At 46.9% G+C, this 25,310-nt stretch overlaps 2 protein-coding genes across 6 annotated transcripts in view; both read right to left on the bottom strand.

The window, feature by feature from the left end:
- HTT (huntingtin) overlaps positions 1-2,850 on the bottom strand; it is a 154,341-nt gene extending 151,491 nt beyond the window's left edge. For all 5 annotated transcript variants that reach the window (XR_006729418.1, XM_045528219.1, XM_045528220.1 and 2 more), the window contains exon 1: positions 2,476-2,850. Coding sequence is in view for 4 of the 5 variants with exons in the window: in XM_045528219.1 (XP_045384175.1) it covers positions 2,476-2,819 (344 nt within the window). In the remaining variant the exon portion in view is untranslated. The remainder of the gene's footprint in view (positions 1-2,475) is intronic.
- Positions 2,851-14,924: 12,074 nt separating this feature from the next.
- The window catches only part of GRK4 (G protein-coupled receptor kinase 4), a 45,187-nt gene continuing 34,801 nt past the window's right edge, over positions 14,925-25,310 (bottom strand). The window contains 5 exon segments of the mRNA XM_045528411.1: positions 14,925-14,981; positions 16,187-16,321; positions 16,853-16,941; positions 16,944-16,989; positions 19,366-19,504. Of these exon segments, the coding sequence (XP_045384367.1) occupies positions 14,925-14,981; positions 16,187-16,321; positions 16,853-16,941; positions 16,944-16,989; positions 19,366-19,504 (466 nt within the window).

Raw genomic sequence — 25,310 nt, 5'->3', positions numbered from 1 at the left:
AGACACGTGTATATGAATTTTATTAAAAATAACAATTAAGCCTCATGTAGTTGATTTTAGAGCATGCTAAGAATCTTTTTAAAAATAATCTTTTAAAAGTAACTTTTAAGTTACTAAACTACTTTTGTTTTTAAATAATTTTAGATCTATCTAAACATAGGCATAGATTATATCTGGGAGGATACATGAGGAAGTATAATAGTACTTGCTCCTGGAGACAAACTTAGGTACTCAGAAGACAGGGGTGGAAGGGAGATATTTTAATTATTAGCCTTTTGAAATTTTACGATTTGCATCATGTTAATATATTTTTTTTTTTTTTTTTTTTTTGAGACAGAGTCTCACTTTGTTGCCCGGGCTAGAGTGCCGTGGCGTCAGCCTAGCTCACAGCAACCTCAAACGCCTGGGCTCAAGCAATCCTACTGCCTCAGCCTCCCGAGTAGCTGGGACTACAGGCATGTGCCACCATGCCCGGCTAATTTTTTGTATATATATTTTCAGTTGTCCATATAATTTCTTTTTTTTTTTTTTTTTTTTTTACTAGAGATGGGGTCTCACTCTTGCTCAGGCTGGTCTCAAACTCCTGAGCTCAAATGATCCACCCGCCCTGGTCTCCCAGAGTGCTAGGATTACAGGCGTTGAGTATTTCTTATGCAAAAATAATAGGTTAAATTTTAAAAATAAGGCAATCATGCATTACCTTAATGAAACAAAACCTATTTACTTTGTCAAGATGGCAAAGGAAATCTCTTGATACCCATATTCTGAAGATAAGTGAACTCAAATTCTGTCAAATCAGCATAAGAAAGAGATAGCATATTGTTTAGAAGGATCAGGTGTCTGAAGCAGCCCAGCAGTAAGGTCTTCCTTCTCACCCAGAGCCCTGCTTAGTGTTTTCACAAGATATAAGCAATGTGTGAGCTTCCATGACACCTACCTCCTAAAGCAGCACTACAATAAAACTCTGGAATGATGAGAAAGTACCTGCTGCAGAAACATGTCAAATTGCTTAAAAATTCCTCTAAGTATCCAAACAGGTTTTTCACCTTTTAGAAGAAAAACTTATTCTAAGTTTTATTCTAACAAATAAGCCATTACTCCCTAAATCCTCATTTCCTAATTAAACACTCAGGACAAGGCAAGGATCACAACAGAAACATAAAGACCAAGAAACATTACTAAAAAATGAATCAGTCTTAATAGAATAAGATTCTTTTAGGGGCTGCTTCCTGAAAACTGCCCTTATCAAATGCCATTTTATACACATCCAGATCAGGGAGAGAAAGGCCTGAACTGCAGCAGAGCACTTCCTAACCTCTGCTGAAGGCTCAGCAAAGAGTTCCAGGGAAGCTGCCCCCGGGGTCTGTTAGATGTTATTAACGGTCTCTCTTTTTCTGTTTCAAAACCTGCCCCCAACCACAAGCTGCAGAGACCCCAGCTTCCAAAAAGTAACAGGATGTCTGCAGTGAAGCAAACAGAATCTTACTGGGTACACCTGAGATGTCCATGGAGCCTGCAGACATCCCATGTACTACCAAGCTTGACTGCAATACAGGTGAAAAGTACACCCTCCTCCAGCCCCACCCCACCCCGCAATTAACCTCCCTCTCAACAATATATCGTTTTATTTCCAAAAGAAAATAGGTGATAAACTCCAGCCAACTCCTCCTAATATTTAAGTCAATTTTATTATTTCTCACTTGTTAATAATCGAAGCAGTTCATGGCAACCACAACTCAAATTCCTGCAGACCAACTTGAACTTAGTTGAGCAGGTCTCTAAGGTGATGTTTAAAATCTTGTTACTACCACTGCGCTCATTAACTAAATGAAATGCCTTGAGAATGTAGGAAGAGTCTCAAGTCACAGGCTGCTTAAAGTGCCACTTGGAAAAAGAATCTGCCATTGGACGCGTCCTCACTCCCCCGCCCCGCCAACCACTCCTGCCGAGACATCCTAAAAGCATTATGTCATCCACTAGCCCACATCTCTCCAGCCCCAATCCAGGGCTCCTCTCGAGGTGCCCTGCGCCTCCAGCCCTCCTCCCTCTCAGACTAGGAGAGGAAAGGGAAGTGGCCCTGCAACAGCCAAATGGGACGCGGTCTCGGCTCTTCCAAGTTCTCTTCCTAACAGTTAAGAGCACCTCCTGCCTCAGTTTCTCGCAAATAAAAAAATACAAGTTCTCTCCCTAACTCTCCGCATCCTGGGAAGGGCGAGAAGACGGGCTGTGCCTCCCCTCGATGAATTCGGGACAGGCACTAGCGAGGCTCAGCCTTCCTCGCGGAAGGACAGAGGAGACCCAAGCGAGCGGACCGGGGTTGGTAGGGGATCTCGCCGCAGGAAGGGGCGGGTGTCCCCTTCCGGGCTAGGCTGCGGGGTCACCCCTGTGGCCGCGGGACCCGGGGCTCGCGTCGCCGCCGCCCCCGCCGTCGCTGGGGCCCGCCAAGGCAGGGAGCTGCAGCGAGCCCGAACTCACGGTCGGTGCAATGGTTCCTCAGCCACCGCCGGGCCGGGCGGCGGCGGGGGCGGCGGCGGGGGCGGCTGTGGCTGAGGCGGCGGCGGCGGCTGTGCCTGCGGCGAGGGCTGAGGAGGCTGAGGTGGTGGCGGCGGCGGCGGCTGCTGCTGCTGCTGTTGCTGTTGCTGGAAGGACTTGAGAGACTCGAAGGCCTTCATCAGCTTTTCCAGGGTCGCCATGGTGGCCTCCTGCCCCGGAGGGCAGCCCCCAGAATCCTTGGGCCGGCTTGCGGCACCGCTCAGCAGCGGGGCAATGAATGGGGCTCGCGGCCGCGGGGTAAACGCCGAACCGAGGCGCCCGGCCATCTTGGACCCGGCCCGGCAGCCCCCGCGGCTCCCTGCGCCCCGCGACGCTGCGGCGGCGGAGGCGGGGCCACGCCGGGCCGGCGGAATTGACAGCCCGAGGCGGCGGCCTCTGCCAATGGCCGGCCGAGGCGCGGACCCGCCCCCCCGTACCCGCAGGTTTGTCCCACGCAGCCACTGGGGCCGCTGAGATCGCAGCGCCCCTCCCGGGTGAAGGCGCGGGGCTCGGCGGGAGGAGGCGGGGCGAGAGACGGGACCGGGAAGGGGCGGGTGTGGAAGGGGCGGGGCAACACGGTTGAGGTTGGGGAAGGGGCCGGGCAGCGAGGGGCGAGGCACGGCGAAAGGCGGGGACAGAGACGGGGTGAGCGCAGACTGGGAGGAGTGCAGGAGCGGGACAGGGAGGGAGTGAGCAGGGTCAGGGAGGGGTGCAGGAGCGGGAATAGAGAGAAAGTGAGGGGGACAGGGAGAAGTGCAGGAGCGGGGAGAGGGTGAGGGGGGACAGGGAAAGGGTGAGGGAGGACAGGGGGAAGGTGAGCGGGGACAGGAAGGGGTGCAGGGGCGGAGACAGGGAGGGATGCAGGAGCCGGGAGAAGAGCGACGCTAAGAGCGACGGGGAAGGCCCAGGACGCCGGGAGTCGCCGCAGAGCGGCATCGGGCTTGGAGCTGGAGATCCCCGCGGGGCTCACTCGTCCACCAGGATGGCCGGGCCTTGGGGAGGGGCTCACCCCGACAGCCCCGCGGGGAGCATGTTGAGGGTTTTGCTGGAGCAGAGGGAACATGAGTGAACCCCTGCACAGAACACAGAGAATGCATGATTGGTGACGACCCCCAGCGAGCAGAGGCCCCTGCAGGGCAGCCCCGCTGAGAAGGAGGGAGGAAGGTCTGGGGCAGGCTCGAGTGGTCAGAGCCTGCTACCTTAGGCCGTGGCTAGAGCCACGAAAACAAGCTTTGCTCAGAGACATTCCCCACGGGAATGATTACCCCTCCTAAGGAGAGCACCATCCTCTGGCCTCTGTGGGGGGACCCCCACAGGGCACCGTTCAGCAGCAGCTCAACAAAGGTCTGTGGGGGCCTCCTCATGGCCAGGGGTGCAGGCTGGCACTGGGATGAGCAGCAGAGGGGTCAGGCATGGTGGGGGCATCACCTGCCATCACCTCCAGCCCACAGGGAGTGGGGTGAGCCTCAGAGCTGCCCAGGGGGGTGATGCATGTGATGACAAACCTATTAAAGCCCATTCAGGGCAGGTCACACCTGCCACTCAGAGTCCCCTGTTCTGTGGTCACAAGCAATGTCTCCACTTTCTCTCAGAGCCTGTCCCTTGCCAAAAAGAGGTCAGGTAGAGGGAGGCCCAGCATTGTTCCCAAGGGGATGGCAGCTGTCTCCCCTTCTCACAAGGACAGCAGAGGAATAGCCTTTAGTTCCTATTCCTTGTTGTTAACAAAGGCTGGGCTGGGCAAGTGCAGGATCTCGCACAGGGCAGGCGTGATGGCGGGCTCCAGGCTGTCAATTGCTGTGGTCCACACACTTGTAAGATGGCCCCAGTAACTCCCTCCTCCTGGCATCTATGCCCTGGTATGATCCCTCCCCTTGAGTGTGGGCTGCACCTAGTGGCTTGCCTCTGACCAATATAAGGCAGCAAATGTGACGGAATGTCACTCTGTGATCAGGTCACAAAAGGGTGTGACTTCAGTCACACTGGTACTCTCTCTATTGCCTTCTTGGCTTGCACACTTTGATGAAGCAAGCTGCCATGCTGGAGAGACCCAAGCCTGGGTGTAGACCCTTCCCTGGTCAGCTTTCAGGTGGGAGGTAGCTGGTATTTTATTGCACCCTAGTCAGAGGCAGGGAGCAGAGGACCCAGTTAAGCTGTGCCCAGATTCCTGACCCACAGAAACTGTGCAGTCATAAATGTGGGTTAAGCCATCATGTGTTGTGGTGATGTGTAACACATCAACAGATAACTGTATTAGTTTGCTTGAGCTGCTGTAACTAAGTACCACAGACTGGGTGGCTTAAACAATAGAAATTGGTCTTCTTGTGGGCCTGGAGGCTAAAAGTCCCAGATTAAGTTGTTGGCAGGGTTGGTTTCTTCTGAGGCCTCTCTCCTTGGGTTGCAGTTGGCTGTCTTCTCCGTGTCTGCACATGGTTGACCCTCTGTGTGGGTCTGTCCTAATCTCTTCTTCTAAGGACACCAGTCATGCTGGATTAAGGCCCACTCTAGTGACCTCGTTTTACTTTAATTACCTCTTTCAAGAACCTCGCTCCAAATATAGACACATTCTGAGGTCCTGGGGGTTAGAGCTCAACATATGAATTTTGAGTGGACATAATTCATCCCATAACAATAAGTAATAAACAATAAGTAACATGGTTGTATCCTGACAGCCACTCTTTCTTTTTTTTTTTTTTTTTTTTTTTTGAGACAGGGTCACACTCTGTTGCCCAGGCTGGAGTGCAGTGGCATCATCATAGCTCACTGCACCCTTAAGCTTGTGGGCTCAAGCCTTTCTCCCGCCTCGCCTCTCAAGTAGCTGGGACTACAGGCACGCACCACCATGCCCAGCTAATTTTTCTGTTATTTGTAGAGACAGGGTCTCACTATGTTGCCCAGGCTAGTCTCAAACTCCTGGCCTCAAGCAATCCTCCAGCCTCAGCCTCCCAAAGTGCTGGGATTACAGCTGGATTACAGGGATTATACCTGGCCTGACATTCCTCTTTAATAATAAGACCTTAATTTTTGTTTTTGTTGTTTTCAGGAGGCTCATCAGTAGAAAAACCTCGATTGTTATCTGAGCAATTTGCCACTTAGCTAGGAGACTACATTTCCCATCCTTCCTTTCAGTTAGCTATGGCCATATGACTAAATAAGTTATGGCCAATGAGATACAAGCTAAAGTAATGAGTATTACTTCTAGAAAGTCTCCTTAAAAGGAAGGGGCACCTTTTTCCTGCTACTTGAAATGGGATGTGTTGGTTGGTGCGTGAGCAGCTATTTTGGGTCATGAGTGTAAAAGCCACATTCTGGGGTGAGGCAGCTAGAAGGAGCGGAGGCCCAGATGACTGGGTAGAGCTGTCATTTCAGCCTGGCCTGTCCATCTCTGGACTTCTTTCATCTGTAAGAGAGAAATGTACTTTTATTTTGTCTGAATCATGGTGACTTTGGGTTATTCTGTTATATGGCCCTAAACCAAATTCTAAGCAAACCAGGGAGGGTATGGGTCACTGGGACCATAAATGGCCACAACAGATTATAACTGCTTCAGCCATGGCTAGAAGAAAGTCTATAATCCTGACAGGAAATCTAATAAGAAAGACTTGTAGAAAGGGAATATCAAGAAGCAAATTTTTTAGAATTCACAGAAAAGTTTGGCATAGTCCCAAAAGAGTAATTAAAGATGAACACAGTGGGCAATTTGGCACGGTGTCTCTAAAGCCTTAAAAATGGGTACAGTCCCTGAACAGCAAAGACACCTCCAGTAATTTATCCTCTGAAAACAATCAGGTATATGTGATAAATAATCATTTATTACAGCAACATTTAGGACCAAAAAAATGGAAAAAGTATAAATGCTGAGCAGAAAGAGATCAGTTAAATGAATCATGATTGAGCCATACATGGTCATTAGAATCCTGTCCCAGACAAGCCTGTATGACTCAGGAGAAGGTTTACACCGCATCAGCAGATTACACTACTGTGTGGAGCATGATAACCCCCACTTCCCTTTTTTTAAGAAAAAGAGGCCGGGCGCAGTGGCTCACGCCTGTAATCCCAGCACTCTGGGAGGCCGAGGCGGGTGAATCGCTCGAGGTCAGGAGTTCGAGACCAGCCTGAGCAAGAGCGAGACCCTGTCTCTACTAAAAATAGAAAGAAATTATATGACCAACTAATATATATAGAAAAAATTAGCCGGGCATGGTGGCGCATGCCTGTAGTCCCAGCTACTCGGGAGGCTGAGGCAGTAGGATTGCTTAAGCCCAGGAGTTTGAGGTTGCTATGAGCAAGGCTGACACCATGGCACTCATTCTAGCCTGGGCAACAACTCGAGACTTTGTCTCAAAAAAAAAAAAAAAGAAAACACACAAATACATAGAAAAAAGATTATAATGGGATCTAGTCACCAAGTTGTAACACTGACTCTCTCTAGGCAAGGAGATTAAGGGTGATTTATATCTTACTCTTTGTGCTTTTCTGTATTTTTCAAACTTTCAGCAGTGAACGTGTACTATTCAGGGGGAAATTTTTTAATGAAAGAATAGGTATGGGTGGTGAGCTAAAAATGAAACCCTAGCAACACATTTGTGACTGGTCCTCATGAGGAAGAGGGGAGATATTTAAATCCACTCAACTCTCCCGCCAAATGGGCTGCACACCAAGGCCAGGGGGAGTGTACTTGGGTGGGGTAAGGCTGGAAAGAGAAAGAACCAGGAACCGTGAAGCAGACCCAGGAGGGAACAAGATAAGCGACCCAACAGCTCCTGCGAGCAGAAAGGGCAGTTTGATGGCACCCAGGCCTGCCCCTGAGGGGGCTGAGAGAGGAGCAGGTGTGAAAATGAAATGGGCAGGAACCTTCTGGAGGAGGAATCCATGAACTAGTGAAGAGTGCAGGGCCCAGCTGCAACAGAAACCTTGTCTAGTGTGATGGCTGAGGCCAGAAGGGCAGGAGGTGGGCATGGCCTCTCCTCCACCTTTCCTGTTTCTTTAGGTTTCAGGTGTCTCTGGTTCTGGTTCAGAGCTTCCTATGTGGACTGTACCTCCACACACGCCTAGCCTGACAATCTTTCTTTTTTCACTTCAATTATATTATCTGTAATGATTGATATATTTGAGTTTCTTCCATCTACTAGATGCTTTCTGTATTTCCCACCAGTCCTTTGTTGCCTTTTCACTCCTTTCTTGCCTATTTTTTGGTTCATTTAAGTCTTATTTTTGAAACTCTGTTAGTTTGAAATGTATACACTGTTTTCTTTCAGTGGTCACCCTAGAAATGGCAACATCCATCCTCCAGGTGCCAGACTCTAACATTAATCAATACATGTGCTCTCTCCCTCATCATGCAGGCAACGTACAACATGTAAATGCTGTTCATGGTTCCTCCCAATTTAGAGGGTATTATAAATACACATGCACATATTGCAAAAGACATAGACACAATAATTGTGGAACAGTCAGCTTTTATTTAAGTTGACCCCCATATTTATCATTTTTATTACTTTTCATTCTTTCCCGAATCTCTGATCTTCCATCTAGGGTCATTTTCTTCTGCCTGGAAAACACCCTTTAGAATTTCTCTGACAGTGGATGACCTATTGCTGAAATCTTTCCATTTCAGTTTATCAAAAAAAGTCTCTATTTTGCCTTTATTCTTAATGGATTTTTGGTTGGGCATAGAATTCAAAGTTGGCAGCTATTTTCTTTCACCAGATTGCAAGTCTGGACTACACTGTTTTCTGCTTTTAATTCTTGCTGTTAAGAAGTCAGCTGTCAATTTCCTGGCTGCTCCTTTGAAAGTAACATGTCTTTTTTTAATCTGGCTGCTTTTAAGAATTTGACTTTGGTTTTCTGTAGTTTCAGAGTGATTTGTCTGGGTATATAAGGAGAGACATATCTGCTTGTTAACAGTAATCTAACAGGCTGGCCCAGCAGCAAGAGCTCAAGTCCTGCTGATACAAGTTCTGGAATGCAGATATCCCTTGGTGAAAAATATCTGAGATCAGGATATTTCTTTCACCAGCAAAGCCATTCCCCACAGCCTGAAATCTCCCTACATGATTGGCCAAGTGCTCCCTGTTCCCTTCCAATTTCTGTGCAAATATCCAGAATGACAAGAACCAAGATCCCTCTCCTGGTGCACAACCTATCGTGTGACCAGCCAGACCTGGCACTGACAACTCCCATGGGATGACAGGAGCTTCAGAGACAAGGCGCCTCCATCAGATGACTCTCTGTCTTCTAAGTTTCCCCATTAAATCTGTTTTATGCCTGTCCCATGTGTTTATAGTGTTTGTCATTAGTTGGACTTGGTGTAACAATATAGATTTCCTTTCATTTAATCTGCCAGAAATTCACTGGGTTTTGAATTTGTGCATTGATGGCTTTCATCAGCTTTGAAACTTCTCACTGTCTCTTGAAACACTGCTTCTGTTCCATTCTCCCTCTCTCTCTTCCTGGTACTCCAAATAAATGTTTATTAGGTCCTCTCACCATATCCTTTCTTCTGTATTTTCCATTCTTTTGCCTCTCAGTGCTTTATTCTGGATAGTTTTGCATGATTTATTTTACTAGTTCTCTCTTTGGCTGTTTCTATTCTGCTGTTAAACCCTTACTTTACGATTAAGTCCTGGAATTTCACAATTCTCATGACTAGAATTTATAGTGACTCTAACGTAGTTTCTAGTTTCCTGCCAAAACTTTCAAGTTTTGCAAATTTTCTCCTTAAACATAGTAGCATAGTTGTTTAAGAGTCTGTATGTCATTATCTAGAGCTCTGGGAGTATGTTTCTCATGTCTGAAGTTTCTGCTAATTCCCATTCATATGGCCTCATCTCATGTTCCTGGTTATCTTTGCATACTGACATTGTATTTGAAAATTATTATAGACGTAATTTGAAGCTTAAGGTATTATCTTCTTCCAGAGATGATTTTTCTTTGTGATGCTAGGCTCCTGGGGATACTAGAAGTCCGAGGCCATCTTAATCCAAGTTCCAGTTTTGGGGAACTCGATGTGGTTGCTACAGAGGAACTTGCTATGTTTCCAGAGAGCCTTCCATATTTGAGAGCTGTTTTACTTCCAAGTCACCCTTACTCTCAGGTGCGCTGGACCCCAAAGTGGAGAGTGAATTGTCTGGACCCCAATCATGGCATGCTCCGGATTTGATTTTTATTCTCCTATTCTCAAGAGGCTTAGCTCAGCCTTTCCGGTTTCTTGTCCAAATCAGCAAATATCCCCAGAGCAGAAACAGCGCTGGTGTTGGCTCATCTCTCTAAGTCCCCACCCTCCCCTTGCTTTCAGCCCTGAAAGCTGCTTACTCTGTTGATGTTTATATTTCTGTAGCTTTATTAATTATTTTCATTAGGATGATAGATCTGTATTCTATAGCCCATCATTAATGTACATGGAAATTCTTCCTATGCATTCAGACAGTCCCCGACTTGTGATGGTTCGATTTAAGATCTTTAGGCTATGTGATGGTGCAAAAGTGATATGCATTGAGTAGAAAGAGTACTTCGAATTTTGCATTTTGATCTTTTCCCAGGTTAGCCATATGTGGTACAATACTTTTGCGATGCTGGACAGTGGCAGCTCCCAGTCAGCCACTAGATCATGGGGGTAAACAACTGATACTCCTAGAGTGTACTGCACTGCTAGAAAATTTTGCCCAACTGTAGGCTGATGTAAGGGTTCTGAGCATCTCTATGACAGGTGAGGCTCAACTATGATGTTTGGTAGGTTAGGTGTATTAAATGCATTTTCCACTTAGGATATCTTCAATGTTCATCAAGATGTAACCCCATAATAAATCGAGGAGTATCTGTATTAAATATAATGTTGAGAATTCCATCCACCTATTCCTGATTTTACATGGATGCCTCCAGGCTATACCCTCATCAGGTAAAATGTTGCTTCTGGGATGATAAATATATTTTTATCATGCTCAAGAAGTAGTAATTGATTTATTTCATTGACTATATAAAAAACGTGTTGAATTTGGTACAATGCCTTTTTTACAGCATCTGTGAAAATGATCTTTTATTTTTTCTTTGGATCTATTCACATGATTTATGTTACTAAATTTCCTAGTATTGAACCATTCATGCATTAATGAAATAAACCCCACTGCATTATGATGTCATATTGTTAATGTGTTGTTGGATTCTGTTTCGTAATATTTTATTAAGGGTTTTTGCATAAGTATTCATAAAAGAGATTAGTAAGACTGTCTCAAAAAAAAAGGAGGTCGATGTCAAGTTTTTGTATAAGATCTTTATAAGATTTTGGTATCAAAGCAATTTATACTTGCTTTATAAAAAGCATTGGGAAGTTTTCTTTTTCTAGGCTCTAGAACATTTAAATCCCATTCAAATTATTTGCTCTGCAAGGTGTGCGAAAATTCTTGTGTCAAATCGTCTGAGCCTGGTGTTTTTTTTTTTTTGAAGAGTAGCTCTTTGACAACTTTTTCTCTTGAAATGAGTCTGTTTAGGCTTTCTGTTTAACTTGTGGTTAATTCTGATAAATCACATTTTCCTAGAAATGAATTTTGTCCAGGTTTTATGTTTATTATGTTTAGTTGTACAAAGTAATCTTTAATTCCTTCTTCATGTGATTTTTCTCCTCTTATAATTAATTTTTGTGTATTTGTATTTTCTCCCTTTTTCTTAATTAGGTTAGATATTTATTTTGATTTTAAGAACAAACTTCTTTATTATTTGTTATAGTTTTTGTTTTATAGCCATTAATTTCTGTTTTATCATTAATGTCTTTCTCTGTTTTCCTTTTTTTTTTTTTTTTTTTTTAGAAATAGCATCTCACTGTCACTCTGTCACCCCGTCTGGAGCAGAATGGTGCGATCAGTGCTCACTGTAGCCTCAAACTCCTGGGCTCAAGTGGGTCCTCTCCCCCTCAGCCTCCAACCACACCCAACTAGTTTTTAAAAGTCTTTTGTAGAGATGAGATTTCACTATGTTGCCCAGGCTGGTCTTGAACTCCTGGGCTCAAGTGATCTTCCTGCCTTGGCTTCCTGCCAAAGTGCTGAGATTACAGGCATGAGCCACTGCACCTGGCCCAAAACATTTTGTTGTTGTTGTTATTTTTCTATCCTTTTGAGTTAGAGGCTGAATTAGTTTATTTTCAGACTTTTATTTTTGTTGATATAATTAAAAGGTATAAATTTCCCCGTGAGCACTATTTTTAGTTGTATCTCATATATTCAGATATATAGATGTTTTCATTGCTGGCTTTTTTAGAGATGAAATCTCACTATGTTGCCCAGGCTGGACTCAACTCCTGGGCTCAAATGATCCCCCTGCCTCAGCCTCCTGAGAAACTGGGACTATAGGCGCACACCACCATGCCCAGTTAATTTTTTCTATTTTTAGTAGAGACAGGGTCTCGCTCTTGCTCAGGCTGGTCTTGAACACCTGAGCTCAAGTAATCCTCCCACCTTGGCCTCCCAGGTTCCTAGGATTACAGGCGTGGGCCACCATGCCAGGCTTCATATAGTTAAATAGAAGTCTTACAATTTTGGTTTATATATCCTCTTTGACTCAAGAGAATTTTAGTAGAGGCTACACATTTCCAGGTGGCAGAGCCCTTTTGTTTTCTGACTTTGTTATTCATTCATAGGTTTACTGCATTTGCAATCAGATACTCTTAACTATATTTATATCTTTTCAAATTTTTTTATTAGGATTTTCTTTGTGACCTACAATATGATCACTTTTCATGAATCTTCCATGGATATTTGAAAAGATGCATTCTCTATTATCAAATCAGAGTTCAAATCAGATTATAACCCTAAAATGTCCTTTGCTGTGCTCTAGAGGTCTGTAATAGCCTTCTCTCCATGCATGCCATCGGTCGGGGACTGAAAGAGAGCTGGACTCATCTCTGCTCCGAGAAGGCTATGGTTGTGATTTGGTGAATAGTTATTCCTGAGCATTTGATCTTGTTTGAGAATTGTAACTTTAACATTATAAAGTGCCCTTTCTGCTTGGCTTCATGCTTTTTGGCCCAGATTCTACCTTGTCTGATATTAAGATTGTGACTGCTGCTTTATTTTTGTTTGCATTTTCCTGGTATGCACTTGCCAATAGTTAAATTTTAACCTTTCTCACTATGTTTTAGGTGTGTATCTTTGATACAGCAGTGTTGGATTTTGCCTAGTATTCCAATCTGAAAATCTTTCCCTTTAATAAGTGAGTTAAGACCATTTACGTTTATGGATATGATATGTTTAGTTTTAGTCATGTCAAAAATTATTTCATATTATGACTGTATATATGTGTGTGTGTGTGTGTGTGTGTGTGTGTGTGTGTGTGTGTGTGTGTGTATGTATATATATCCTGCCCACTTTAGCTCATTTTCTTCCAGTAATGCATTTTGACGATGTCCCTCAAGGAAAAGGGGGAGAAATGCATCCAACTAACTGGAGCTGGACTTGGTACATAATCGAGCAGTGGTACCCAGGGAGGACCAATTGAATGGCTCATGTCAGGGGCTCCGTAGGGATATCCTGAGAGCCCTGTCTTCGCTCCTTTCCTTTCCAACATCTTTCTTTTTTTTTTTTTCCCCAACATCTTTCAAGGCAACATTCATAAAGACTGAGAAGACACAATCAACATTTTAAAAAGACAGGAAGCTCTTGCATGACTGGCCCTTTCTCCCCTCTGATTACTACTCAGGTGTCACCTCTGACAAGAGGCTGGCCCTGACGGTTTCCCACCCCACGTGCTCTCCTTCCGGCAAGGGGACCAGGTCTCCTTGCACCCACCGTGAGACAAAATTATTTTGTTCATGAGCTTGTTTTCTATCTGACCCTCTCCTAGAGGTACTCTGGTCTCCTATTGCAGTATTCTTTCCACAGTGACAGGGACCTTGTCTATTTTCTCACTTCACTGTGAGAGCACAGTGAAGATCTGATGGTTATAATTTGCATGTCCTTGCTTATGGGAGGCCAACAAGGAATTTCCTTAGTGAATGACCTGTGGGGCCAGCTCTTTACAGGTTCCTGAGGACTTCACCTTCTCTTTTGCATAAGGAGTTGGGCATGGCCCTGAGATTTTTATTTTCTTTTTTACACAGGTGTCACTATTTAAAGTCTCCAAGGTCTGTCCCCTGGCTTCTCATATGGCAGGCTGCAAAAATATCCTGACTGCAGGCTACACAACAGGAAAGGATCCAGGCAAGGCAAAGGCTCCCAGCCAGAGGTCCTCTCTGACCCCTTCCCTGAACCAGCCTTCATTTGTCAAATGCTCCTCTGGTCTGCAGAAACCCCCACCGGAGCCAGACTGGCCTTATCCCATCTACATGTAACACAGAGGAGAAAAGCTCAAATTCTGCACCTTCACAAAGGATTCAGGCACAGCTTTAAGGCCATCGCCGGCTAAGCAAGGTCCTCCAGCAGGTCTAGCTCCAGGAGCTCTGTGCTGGCTGTCCTTTCCGTTTCATTTCTCTGCCCAGCTCAAATGTCACCTCCCTGGAAAATCTTTTCTCCCTCCCTAGGCAGGGTGCCCCTCCTTGGTCTTTAGTGCTCCATGTACACTTCCTGCTACAGCCCCTAGCTGGGGGTGTAAGTGGCCCCCTCCCAATCAAATGACATCCACACTTCCCCTCAGGTTAGCACTCCAGCTTTCTCTCTTGGTAGCAATCACTGAAGGGAACAGTCACCATTAATTATGAATGTGAGTCATCAACTTTTGCAATTTCAGCCTCCTTTATCTCTGTGGGAAGTGCCTAACTGCTAAGCGCCATCATGTGGGGCTCCTCACCCTCAACACAATCACAAGCCCACGGCACAGTCCCAGCGAATCACAACGCTGTGAGAGAGACCAACCTAACACGCTTAGAGAGCCTCTGACTGCCAGGCCCTGACCATAAGGGCAGAGAGAGCCACCCTCTTTCAAGGGTGGATAGAGGTGCTTGGGTAGGTGGGGGTTGGGAGGGACTTTAAACAGTCCACAAAGACACAAGCCTCAGAAAAGTAGAAATCTTGGTGAGGCACACATCCCAGCCACCAGGAGGCACAACGGGAATGTCAACGGGCTAGGCCTTCTAATACCCAAAGCCCCCGGGAGAGGCAGGGCCGACAGCCTCCCTCTCTTCCTGGACCACTGCATCCCTGGCCTAGTGTTGGAGAACAACCTGGGGTGCGGAGCAGGGCACTGCCAGCTTGCAGACTCTCGGTTCGTTCCCACACTCCCCCGCTCCCCTCTCCAGGCACCTGTGGAGCTCATGCCCCAGCACATGAGCTGTCTACACTCGGAAGTGTCTGGGCGCCACAGTGGTACTCTCGGGGCTTTTTCTTCAATTCAGCTTTAGTGAAAAGGCAATCCAGGTATTAATATAGAACAATCTGTAAACTCCTAAGGCACGTTTTAAACTGTAATGTTTATTACAATTCATAGACAGGATGAGACACTGCGGGCGGGTTCCTTCCTGGTGCCGAGGTCTGCAGTTGCACAGTGAAGGGTCAGCACTTCATAGACTCCCCTTCCTTCTCACTGAGCCAGAGGCCAGGCAGCCCACAACACACAGCACAATGGCTGGCCTCAGGCACATTGCTAATGCAAGCTGGCTTAACTTTCTTTAAGCATGGACAACAGTTTAAAAACTTTTGGGGTAATGCTAATTTTAAGGCATGCAAAAACCTTAAATATTTTCTCTTTACTCAAGGTATGGAGGATGCTTAACTCACATACATAAAAAATGCCTCAGATAAGTCTTGCTTCTTGCATTTATTGCTGCATACTTAATCAAATTCACATAGTCCATGGTTGAGCACATAAAAGGGAATGAGGCCCACCAGCACCTTCACTAGCAAAGACCTTCTCGTGGTGGGCGCTGCTTCGCACCATACAATTATATTCTGTTGCCTGCAGGTTTTCCTGAACGGCACGCGCTAGCTGCATTTCCAAGCAGGACTCACTGCACATGGAGAACAATTTGGTTAGTTTGCGACTAACCCCTAGTTCTCAGAGAAAATGTGGTCGTGGTAAATGCCATTTTGAGAGATTCCTACCACCTGAGGCTTCCTTTTTATACTGAAAAAAAAGATGGTTTAGATGTTAGTGGACAACCTCTGAACAAACTCCTCAAGAATTGTGCAGGGTACAAAGCAAGGATAATCTAATCCAAGCAGAAAAACTTTGCTTGGAAAATATTTTTCTAGATTTAATGCTACTACCGAAAGTCTCTCCAAATTATTTCCCTTCCAAAAGGAAATCACCTTTCATTGTGCACGTAGACTAATGAGATAACAGCTGTAAGGTTCAGAACCCGTCAGTGTGCAGGTAGAAGGGTTTAAGAAAAATAAAATCAGAACGTGTAGAGATTTAAATAACGTGTGTTGTTTGATCATTCTACAACAGACCGATTTCTGAGCCTCACTTAAAATGCTTTCTCACTGACATAGGAAGCTGTTCTGAGTGTAGGTGAGCCACTTCTTTCTGGATCAGAACAGAGTCTTTATACCAGCAGCAAACACTGTGAGAACTGTTCTGGCTGCACTCTAAATAGTACCCTGTGGCTCTTAAACAATGTGAAATTTCTTATATGAAGCATTGCAAGAAGAAAAGAAAGTACTATGTTTTTACCTTGGCAAAAAATTTTTTTCTTTGACACATTATGGGTTTTTTTTAAAGTTTTTTTTTTTACCCCGATTCTGAAGAGTCTACAGAAGCCTCTCTTTGGTTTGGAAATGGAGGGACATATTTTCTCTTCTAGATCTAACAGCAAATTTTCCTCATTTCCACTTTCATTGATGTCCTTGAAACATCCAGATTTGATCATCTGCACGTACAGAAGAGCAGGACAGAGAAGGCGTGGAGGGACACTGAGGGGTCAGGCAGTGTTTCCTAGCACCATCAGCTCCCACATGGCCCCTGTGCTCCATTCTGGTACCTCGAGCTCCCAGGCCTGGGTCTCCCCTGGTTCCCCTTTCCTGGACTCTGACTTCCCGGCTTTCTGACCTCGTCTTGGGGTGAGTGGTATGGTCTCCTCTTCCCTTGCCTCAGAGCAGACCCCTAGTGTGGTGAACTACTGCAGGAACCATGGCTGCCAGCCAACCCTGCTTAGGGGGTGGCAGGCAGGCCCCCACAGGCCCAAGATGGCCACCTCCTGTCCACTTCCAGTCCCTGGGACCAGGGGCAGCTGCCATGCTTCTGCACAGTTGTTAATATGGTCCTTGGCTTGCCCATTGTCTAGTCCTGTGGGCAAAAGTCTTGCCTCATTTTACCTCCCAAATACACACACACACACACATACAATCTTTTCTTTCGTCATTGTTGAAACATAAACCTGCTATGCTGGAAAGGGCAGCACCTCATTCTGCCAGGGGATGGGGACACACCCCGTAACAAATTGAGCATAGAAGTTGTCATCTGTGGTGTCCAGGTAGACTCCTCTCACCATGAGAACTGCTCAGTATTCCAGACATCCTTGCAGTAAACTGTATGAGGCTGTGCAGCAAGAACAAAGAGAGAACAATTCATGAGATGAGAGAGTAATCTGCAGTTCCCACAGTTACAAAGAATAAAATGCCTATGATGTGAGTGCATAAACACTGCTCCATTTCTTTGCCAAGCCCCTCATTTGAAGAATTTTCCAATTCATAGAGTATGTCCTCTAAAGAGGCAGTTCCCGGAGCTCCTCCTCTATGGAAACTTTAGTGTCACAGATCCTGTGGATCTTGTGTGCTCCAGCTCCCTTGTGTGCACATGCACTCTCTTTCTCTGTCACACACACACACACCCTCTGAGGACCACACCCTTCTCTTCTATAGTGGAAAGTGGATTACAAACAAGGCCAGGATGAAGGAGGATGAGATGGATGCTTTTATCGGAAGATGCAGCACAGACTGAACAGCTGTGGAGTGGGATGGAGACCACACCTATGGGGTCCGTTAGTGACCACGCCACCAACCCCTGACATCCTCCTCGTAAAGCACCTGCTGAAAATTTGAGTAGCAGTTCCACGTCCCTCCCTCCCTGCCTGCTCATTGAGTGGTCTCGAGCTGACAGAGGCGTCTGAGGGAGCAAGGGCTCTACCCCTCCCGTTCTGCTCCACTCCATGGGTCAGCAGGTCCCTCTTCTGGGTCAGAAGCCCAGGTCTGTGGCCCCCACCTGGCCCTGTGGTCCTCAGATGCAAGAGGTCAGGCAAGCAGGTGGGGGGTGCCGAGGCTGGGCCTCCCCCTCTTGTCAGTGCTTGCACTTTGGGGGCTAAGGAACAAAAAGCACAGAACTTCGCAGTCGAGGGGTCCTCATCTGCTCATAGAAGAGGCACCGTGCAGTTCTGAGAAACCACCTTACCCACAGCCAGAACTTGCACACCAGTGAGTGCTATAATCGATGCAGTGATGTGCTGCAGGTCACTGGTCAGCAGTGCTCTGAGAGCAGCTGCTGGTTGTTCATGCATCCCCACAAGGTGGGGAGTGGAAGTCGGCTGGCAGGCCCTGCCTTCAGGGGACAGTCCAGAGGAAGGTATCCCAATATTTCGGTCTAGGCCAAAGGCCCAAACCCCATACTGCCCCACAACCAATGGAGTCTTAATTCCACAAAGGAAACTCCCCACTGTGTTGTCATGAGAGCCCCCTGAGGACTGGCTCCCTGTGGGCTCATGTGATTACTCCGAGGACACGCAGACATGTCTGAGATGGCTTAGACCCCTGTCCCACCTGCTCCCCCACCCCTCTCAGGGCTGGGTCAGTGTCAGTCAAGCTCAGCTGGAACATCCCTCCTCAGAGACTGCCCTGGGCCTGCCTGCTCCTGACCCAAGCAGCCCCAGGGCCTGGCAGGAGGGAGGCTCTCAGGACCAGATGGCCCTCGTGGCCTTGTCACGCACTCACCACTGTTAGGCGGTTTTCTCAGTTGGCTAGTTAGTTAGTTTTACTGCCTATCTCTGCAGGCTAAGACAGGCTGCCCCGGAACAGAGACCTTGCTTGTCTTGTTGTCCCTGTGGCCTTAATACCTAGAGCTGTGTCTGGCAGGTAGCAGGCATTCAATAAATATGTACCATGTGAATTAATTCCAACAAAGGAGTTACTACTATAACATATAATACAAATATAAAATAAACCTAACAGATCCTGAACAAGTCCCACATCTAAAAATATTTTAATTGTACTATCTTAATTCCATCCTATTCTTCAAAACTATCTACCTCCCGTGTGTGTTGATATAATACGTCTGAAGCGGACTTCCCAAGACACAGCCCAGAGTACTGTTCGTGTTCACTTACCCTTTCGTTGGCAAGAGTGTCCTGATTGTCTACAGGCATCCCCACCAGGCACGGACACGTGCCAGGCCCTGTACCAAGCACTCTGGAGACATAACCTCATCTGGTCCCCACAGCACACTCAGGAGGAGGCAGAGTGACCGCACCATAGTCCTCAGCGTGGGCCCCAGCCACAGTCCCAGGACCTTATAAGTGGTGGAATAGGGATGCGCATTCCAGGCGAAGGAAGCAGGTGTGCACTGTGGTGTGAGAAGGTGAGGCCAGTACTGATACCAGGAAGGGAACGCTGGACATGCAGGGCCCCGGAGGGGCATGCAGGGGAAGTCCCGAGGTAGTGCTGTGGCTCCTGAGGAGGGCAGTGGCTCCGTGCCACCAGCAGTGAGGGCAGACGGTAGAGCCAGAGCACTGCTGGGAAGGTCTAGGAGGTGGCTGTGGGGAGCTGGAGGTGATGGGGGAGGGAGGAAGAACCAGCTATGACAGGTACCACAGAGCAGAAGCCACACCCTGGCTGTTCCAGGTGATTCTATATCTGCTTAAAAAAAAAACTATGTTGCATGGATCACTGTTCCTGGGGACCCTGATACTCTTGGCAGCACACTCACATCAGGACAGAAAGGAGGGTTCGGCATGTTTGCTTCCAGCCTCCTGAAGTTGACGCCCTTGAACACAGGGTGCTGCTTCACTCCGGCTGCTCCATCGCCCTCCCAGCCCAGCCGTTCACTTGGGTTCTTGGTGAGTAAGTGTACAAGAGGTGGAAATGGGATCACGGTAAGCTCCTAGCATAAAAATGAAACTCAAAAATCCCCTCCATGGCCTGGGTGCCATGGCTCACGCCTGTAATCCTAGCACTCTGGGAGGCCCAGGCGGGAGGATTGTTTGAGCTCAGGAGTTCGAGACCAGCCTGAGCAAGAGAGAGACCCCGTCTCTACTAAAATTAGAAAGAAATTATCTGGACAGCTAAAAATATATAAAAAAAAAAATTAGCCGGGCATGGTGGCGCATGCCTGTAGTCCCAGCTACTCGGGAGGCTGAGGGAGGAGGATCGCTTAAGCCCAGGAGTTTGAGGTTGCTGTGAGCTAGGCTGACGCCACGGCACTCACTCTAGCCCGGGCAACAGAGTGACACTCTGTCTCAAAAAAAAAAAAAAGTCCCCTCCATAATAATAACCAAGAATTAGGGGTGGCAGAGAGCATGTACATCTAAAAGAATACTCAAATTTCAAAGCATCAACCCCACCACATTAATTCAGATTTTATTACTTATGTGGTACTTCACAAAGGAGTTGGGCTAATGTTTTACCTTTGAGCTATCAATACGTAAGGGGTTGGCTAAGTTAATCCTTAAGTAAAAAAATTTTTAATCACATAAAAATTAGGGAATTTTTTTAAGGAAATAGAAACTGTTGAGAATTTCAGACATATCATTTTAATATAAATTATATTTATAATCAGAAACCATTTTAATCTGTTCATTAAATAGATCAGTAAGGACCTCAGATGAAGCAAAAACTTAACAAAACTACTTCTAGAAACTGTATATTCTTAAAACAGAGTATCTTATTCAAAAGTATTCCTTATATACATACTTACAACTGTCACAAATTCAGTAAGCCTTCTTCCACAATTATTATTGATCAAAAAAGGTTAGGCTGTGCTCAAAAGCAGCATATTAAAGATCTGTGCCTCTAAAATATAGCCTAAACCAGAGGCTGAGAAACTACAGACCAAGGTCTACGATAGCTGCCTAATTTTGTAAATAATAAGGTTTTATTGGCACAACCATTAATTTGCTATTGCTATTGCTATGGCTGCTTTTGCACTACAGTGGCAGAGCTGAATAGTTGTAACAGAGATCTGCAAAGTCTAAATAATACTATCTGGCCCCTTACCGAAAAGTTTGCTGATTCTTGGCCAAATCAACGTCCCAAAGACCAGAAAGCATTCTGGACCCAGCTCCTCCACAGCTCCCAACCTTGCTGAGCTGTGCCTACCAAGGCCTGAGTCTAGAAAGCTCTTTGCCTCACTTACCCCTGCTAAATTCCCCAGGTTCCAGCTTCTCTGGTCCCGGCCCTGCCCTAGATTAGGCTCCCCTCCTCCAACCCCACAGCCTCAAAGCATCCCCTGCTTCTCCCTTATCACACTTCTCCCTTATCACCTCACTTATCACAACTGAGGTGAACAAACCATTTGGGCAATCCTTTTTTGCCAGCCTTTCCTGTTAGGCATGAAGCTTGCTGAGGGAGGAGCTGTGTATCCCTAGCACCTAGCCAGAGCAGGTGCTCAATGAGATTTGCTCGATGGGTTTATTCTTTGCATGCTTTTGTTAATTTAAAACACATCTGAAAAAAAATTTTTCTTTTTCTCTTTTTTGAGACAGAGTCTCACTCTGTCACCCAGGCTGGAGTGCAGTGGTGTCATTGTAGCTCACTGCAACCTCAAACTCATGGGCTCAAGTGATCCTCCTGCCTCAGCCTCCCCAGTAGCTGGGACTACAGGCAAGTGCCACCTTGACCGGCTTATTTTTTCTATTTTTGGTAGAGAAGGGGTTTCGGTCTTGCTCAGGCTGGTCTCGAACTCCTGAGCTCAAGTGATCCCCTTGCCTCTGCCTCCCAAAGTGCCAGGATTATAGGTGTGAGCCATGGCGCCCGGCCCTGAAAATTAATTGTGATGCCAAATACAATTTCTATATCTCGGGGATTCCATGCCTCTATTATTAAGCTTGCTGCCAACACACATCTATTGAAGGCTATGGATATTCTGAATGTTTGTATCACACTCCCCACCCCCAAATTCATAGGAGGAAACTTAATCCCCAATGCAATAAAATTAACAGGTAGGGCCTTTATGAGGTAAATAGGTAATTAGGGCTCTGCCCTCCTGTATGAGATGAGGGCCCTAATAAAAGAGCCCCCAGGGTGCACGTTGCCTCTTTCACCATACGAGGACACAGTAAGAAGGTTCCATATTTGGTTTTTTTTTTTTTTTTGGTTTTTTTTTTTTTTTTGAGACAGAGTCTCACTTTGTTGCCCAGGCTAGAGTGCTGTGGCGTCAGCCTAGCTCACAGCAACCTCAGACTCCTGGGCTTAAGCGATCCTACTGCCTCAGCCTCCCGAGTAGCTGGGACTACAGGCATGCGCCACCATGCCCGGCTAATTTTTTCTATATATATTTTTAGTTGGTCAGATAATTTCTTTCTATTTTTAGTAGAGACGGGGTCTCGCTCAGGCTGGTCTCGAACTCCTGACCTTGAGCGATCCACCCGCCTCGGCCTCCCAGTGGGCTAGGATTACAGGCGTGAGCCACCGCACCCGCCCAAGAAGGTTCCATATTTGAACCAGAGAGCAGCCCTCACCAGATACTGAATCTCCTGGTGCCTTTATCTTGGACTTCCCAGCCTCCAAAACTGTGAGCAATAAAGGTCTGCTGTTTATAAGTTACCTAGTCTAAGGGATTTTATTACAGCAGCCTGAGTGGACTAAGACAGATGACCTGACCAAGCAGCACGGGGCACAGGAAAGAACCTTGGTCCACAAGCTGGGCTCAAGTCCTGCTGCTGCTGTTTGCTGTGTGACATCATAGAAACCAAACTCTTAATTTTTTTAACTGTGAGGCTATGGGACTATCTTAGGAATCCACTGTGAAGATGAAATGAAATGATGTGTCAAAGAAATTTGGAAATTATAAAACAGTATACAAATGTCAGTCAGTCTGACCTCCCATTTGGATTACTGTAAAAACCCAACTGTTCTCTTCCCTTCCCCCTCTTCTCTCCATGCCACACAAGCCTAACACCCTAACTTTAAACCAGACCTGGTTCATTCTTTCATTAAACTTGCAGAACACTGGGTGCATGTGGGGCTCAGGCCTGGGTGACAGGCAGGGAGGAGGGCGAAGCGGCCGAGGGCTCTCACAGCACCTCACAGGCCTCCCTGGCTTTACACACCTGAGTGGTCCTGGTGCAGGCTCCTCTCAGCACCTGAGGCCACTGGCTGTCCCTGCAGGTGATCCACAGCCCCTCCTCTGTCTTGTTCAGGTTAACTTTGCATCTTGAGAAGCCTCTCCTCCAGCCCCTGTTTGTTGGAATTTAGTCCATTCTTTAAGAACCAACTGCTTCTCCTCTCAGTAATTATTGGGGATTATGTGTTACTAAACACTGTCCATGAATTATTTCATTTTATCTTCCCAACAGTCCTATAAGGGAGAAGTTACTCTCATCCATGTTTTATAAATGAGAAACTGAGGCTCAGAGAGATCAGCTCATAATGGGGAGCTGGCCCCTGGGCCCCAACTTCAAAGCCAGTGCTCCTACTCACAACACAGGCCCCACTCAGACACTGGCTTCTTCCCTGATGCCTCCAACACCCAACGGGATTTCTTCATCCTGAAAACCCTTAGGCCCTCGTTTCTGTCCGTTTATGACACCTTCACGTTCTGCTTTTTTTTTTTTTTTTACTATAGGCATTTGTATGCTTATTTTAGTCCTAACATTAATTGCTGCTTAGGGCAGCCACTGTTTCTAGTATATGTTTTTTACATTCTTATAGCTCTGTCACACTGTCCTGTGTGTGGCAACACTCAGGCAATAGCTATCGAACTGAAAATAACTAGTAGTTGGTCCAAATGTTATTAAACACTGACCACTCCAAGCAGAATGAGCCAGCTGGGAGAAAAGCCAGGCTGATGCCACGGCTCAATGACAAGCCTGTAACAGTCATTGTTTCATATATGGAAACACATGAAAGGGAAAGCAAAATAATGACTCTCCAGCCACCACCAACTCTCATGAGTTACTGGTAGGCTTCACCCCTAGGTATATCTGCTGGTGACTCCAGTACCCAGATAGGGACCTCTGCCAGTCCGCTGGGTCCCATGGCCTCCCCTTCTCCAATGGTCTCATCCTCCCCACCCCAGCCACACTCTCCCCAGATCACACCCCAGACTCTTCCCTCAGCTCCACTCCCCACAGCTTCCTCTGGGCAATGCCTCTAATCTTTCTGCTACCACCAGGAGGTGCCCTGACTCCATGGAATCTGCCCTTTCCCAAGTCCTCCTCCGGAGCCAGCTTCGATTCCATGGTCCATTACTTAATTTCTCCTCCGTAGACACCCCAGCTCCTGGCCAATCTATTGCCTCATCACCCCTGCTAGGTCAGCAGCTCCCTGCCTGCTCCATCCTGGGTGTGGGGGGCACAACACACAACCACAGCCACCCACCTCCCTTCAAATCCAGGGGAGCCCTAGATGCTGCTGAGGAGCCCCCGCTACTTCACAGTGCTCCACACCTCCTCTGTTCTCACCTCTTCCCCCTTGAGAAAACAGAAGTCCCACAGGAGAGTCTCCCCCTCTCACCTCCTCCCCACTGCACTGGCCGCAGGTGCTGGCTCCCATCCTCCCCACCGTGGACTTTGCCCCAGCCAGTCCCCGCTTCCTTCTGGTGTTCCTGCTCAGGCCCTGTCCTGGAGTCAGCCTGGACTCCTCCCCACCGCACTGGCAAACCCTGTAGGCCTCGCCTTCAGGATCCACCTGGAGTCTAACAGTCATTGTCTTCCGACACTTCCCACACCTGCGCTGCCACCACCAAGGTCTAAGCCACCCCCATCCTCACCTGAATCGCTGCAAAGCCCTGGATGGCCTCCCTGTGTCCAGTCTACCCAGTCCCTTCCCAGCATTCTTCTCAGAACCCCGTGATGGCTTCACGGCCATCAGAGTAAAAGGAACACTCAAGGCTTGACAACGATGATGGCACAGCCCAGGTCTTCCTGCCCTCCGTTCTGCCCCCTCTAAGCCCGGCTACTGTCAGCTCCCACTGACAGTAAACAGAACTTTTGTTTTGCTCACTGCTGTATCCCCAGTTCATGGGACAGTGCCTGGCACATACAAGATGCTCAATAAATCCCTGTTTAATGAAAATAAATGAAAAAAATGCACGCAAAAATAATAAATAGTGGTTTAAGATAAATAACAAAGAGAGTCTCTCTCAGTGATTTAGTGTCTGGGCAGTGAGGGATAGTGAAAACACTCCAGGCCCAAGGGCGGACGGAACCTGACTGCTCCTCGCTCTCCCCTGACTGTGTACCAGGTCTCCATGCTGCGACACACGATGCCAGTGTCAGCCTCGCAGGGCCCTTAACAGAATCAAGGAAAGTGTCTATGCAGCACCTAGCACAGAGCCAGGTGCACACCAGACCTTCAAGTCAGGGTGTCTGCGGGGCTACAATCCCTGGGCAGCTGGTTGAAGAGAGAAGAAACCCTTACTATTTCAAAACATATTAAAGATTAGTTTTATGTTTCATTTCATATAAAGTTGGTCAATGAAACAAGGCTCAGCTGTTTTCTGAAAAGTGAATGACAGCCTTGGTACCATTCTTCCCTCTCAAGAGCATCTTTTGAGAAAGCAAACAATGAATTTTACTCTGCTTTGCCCTAATTGATTAGATCAGAACCCCAGTTAAGTCATCTCCCAGATCACTTCTGGACACTTTTCTCCACTGCCCTCTTTGAACTTCGATGAGAAGCCAAGGCAGGGCCGTCACCCGGAGGCAGGCTCAT

The sequence above is a fragment of the Lemur catta genome, chromosome 17, assembly GCF_020740605.2.
Source record: "Lemur catta isolate mLemCat1 chromosome 17, mLemCat1.pri, whole genome shotgun sequence".
NCBI lineage: Eukaryota > Metazoa > Chordata > Mammalia > Primates > Lemuridae > Lemur > Lemur catta.
The sequence above is the reverse complement of the archived record's forward strand: the minus strand, read 5'-3'. Positions and strand labels throughout refer to the sequence as shown.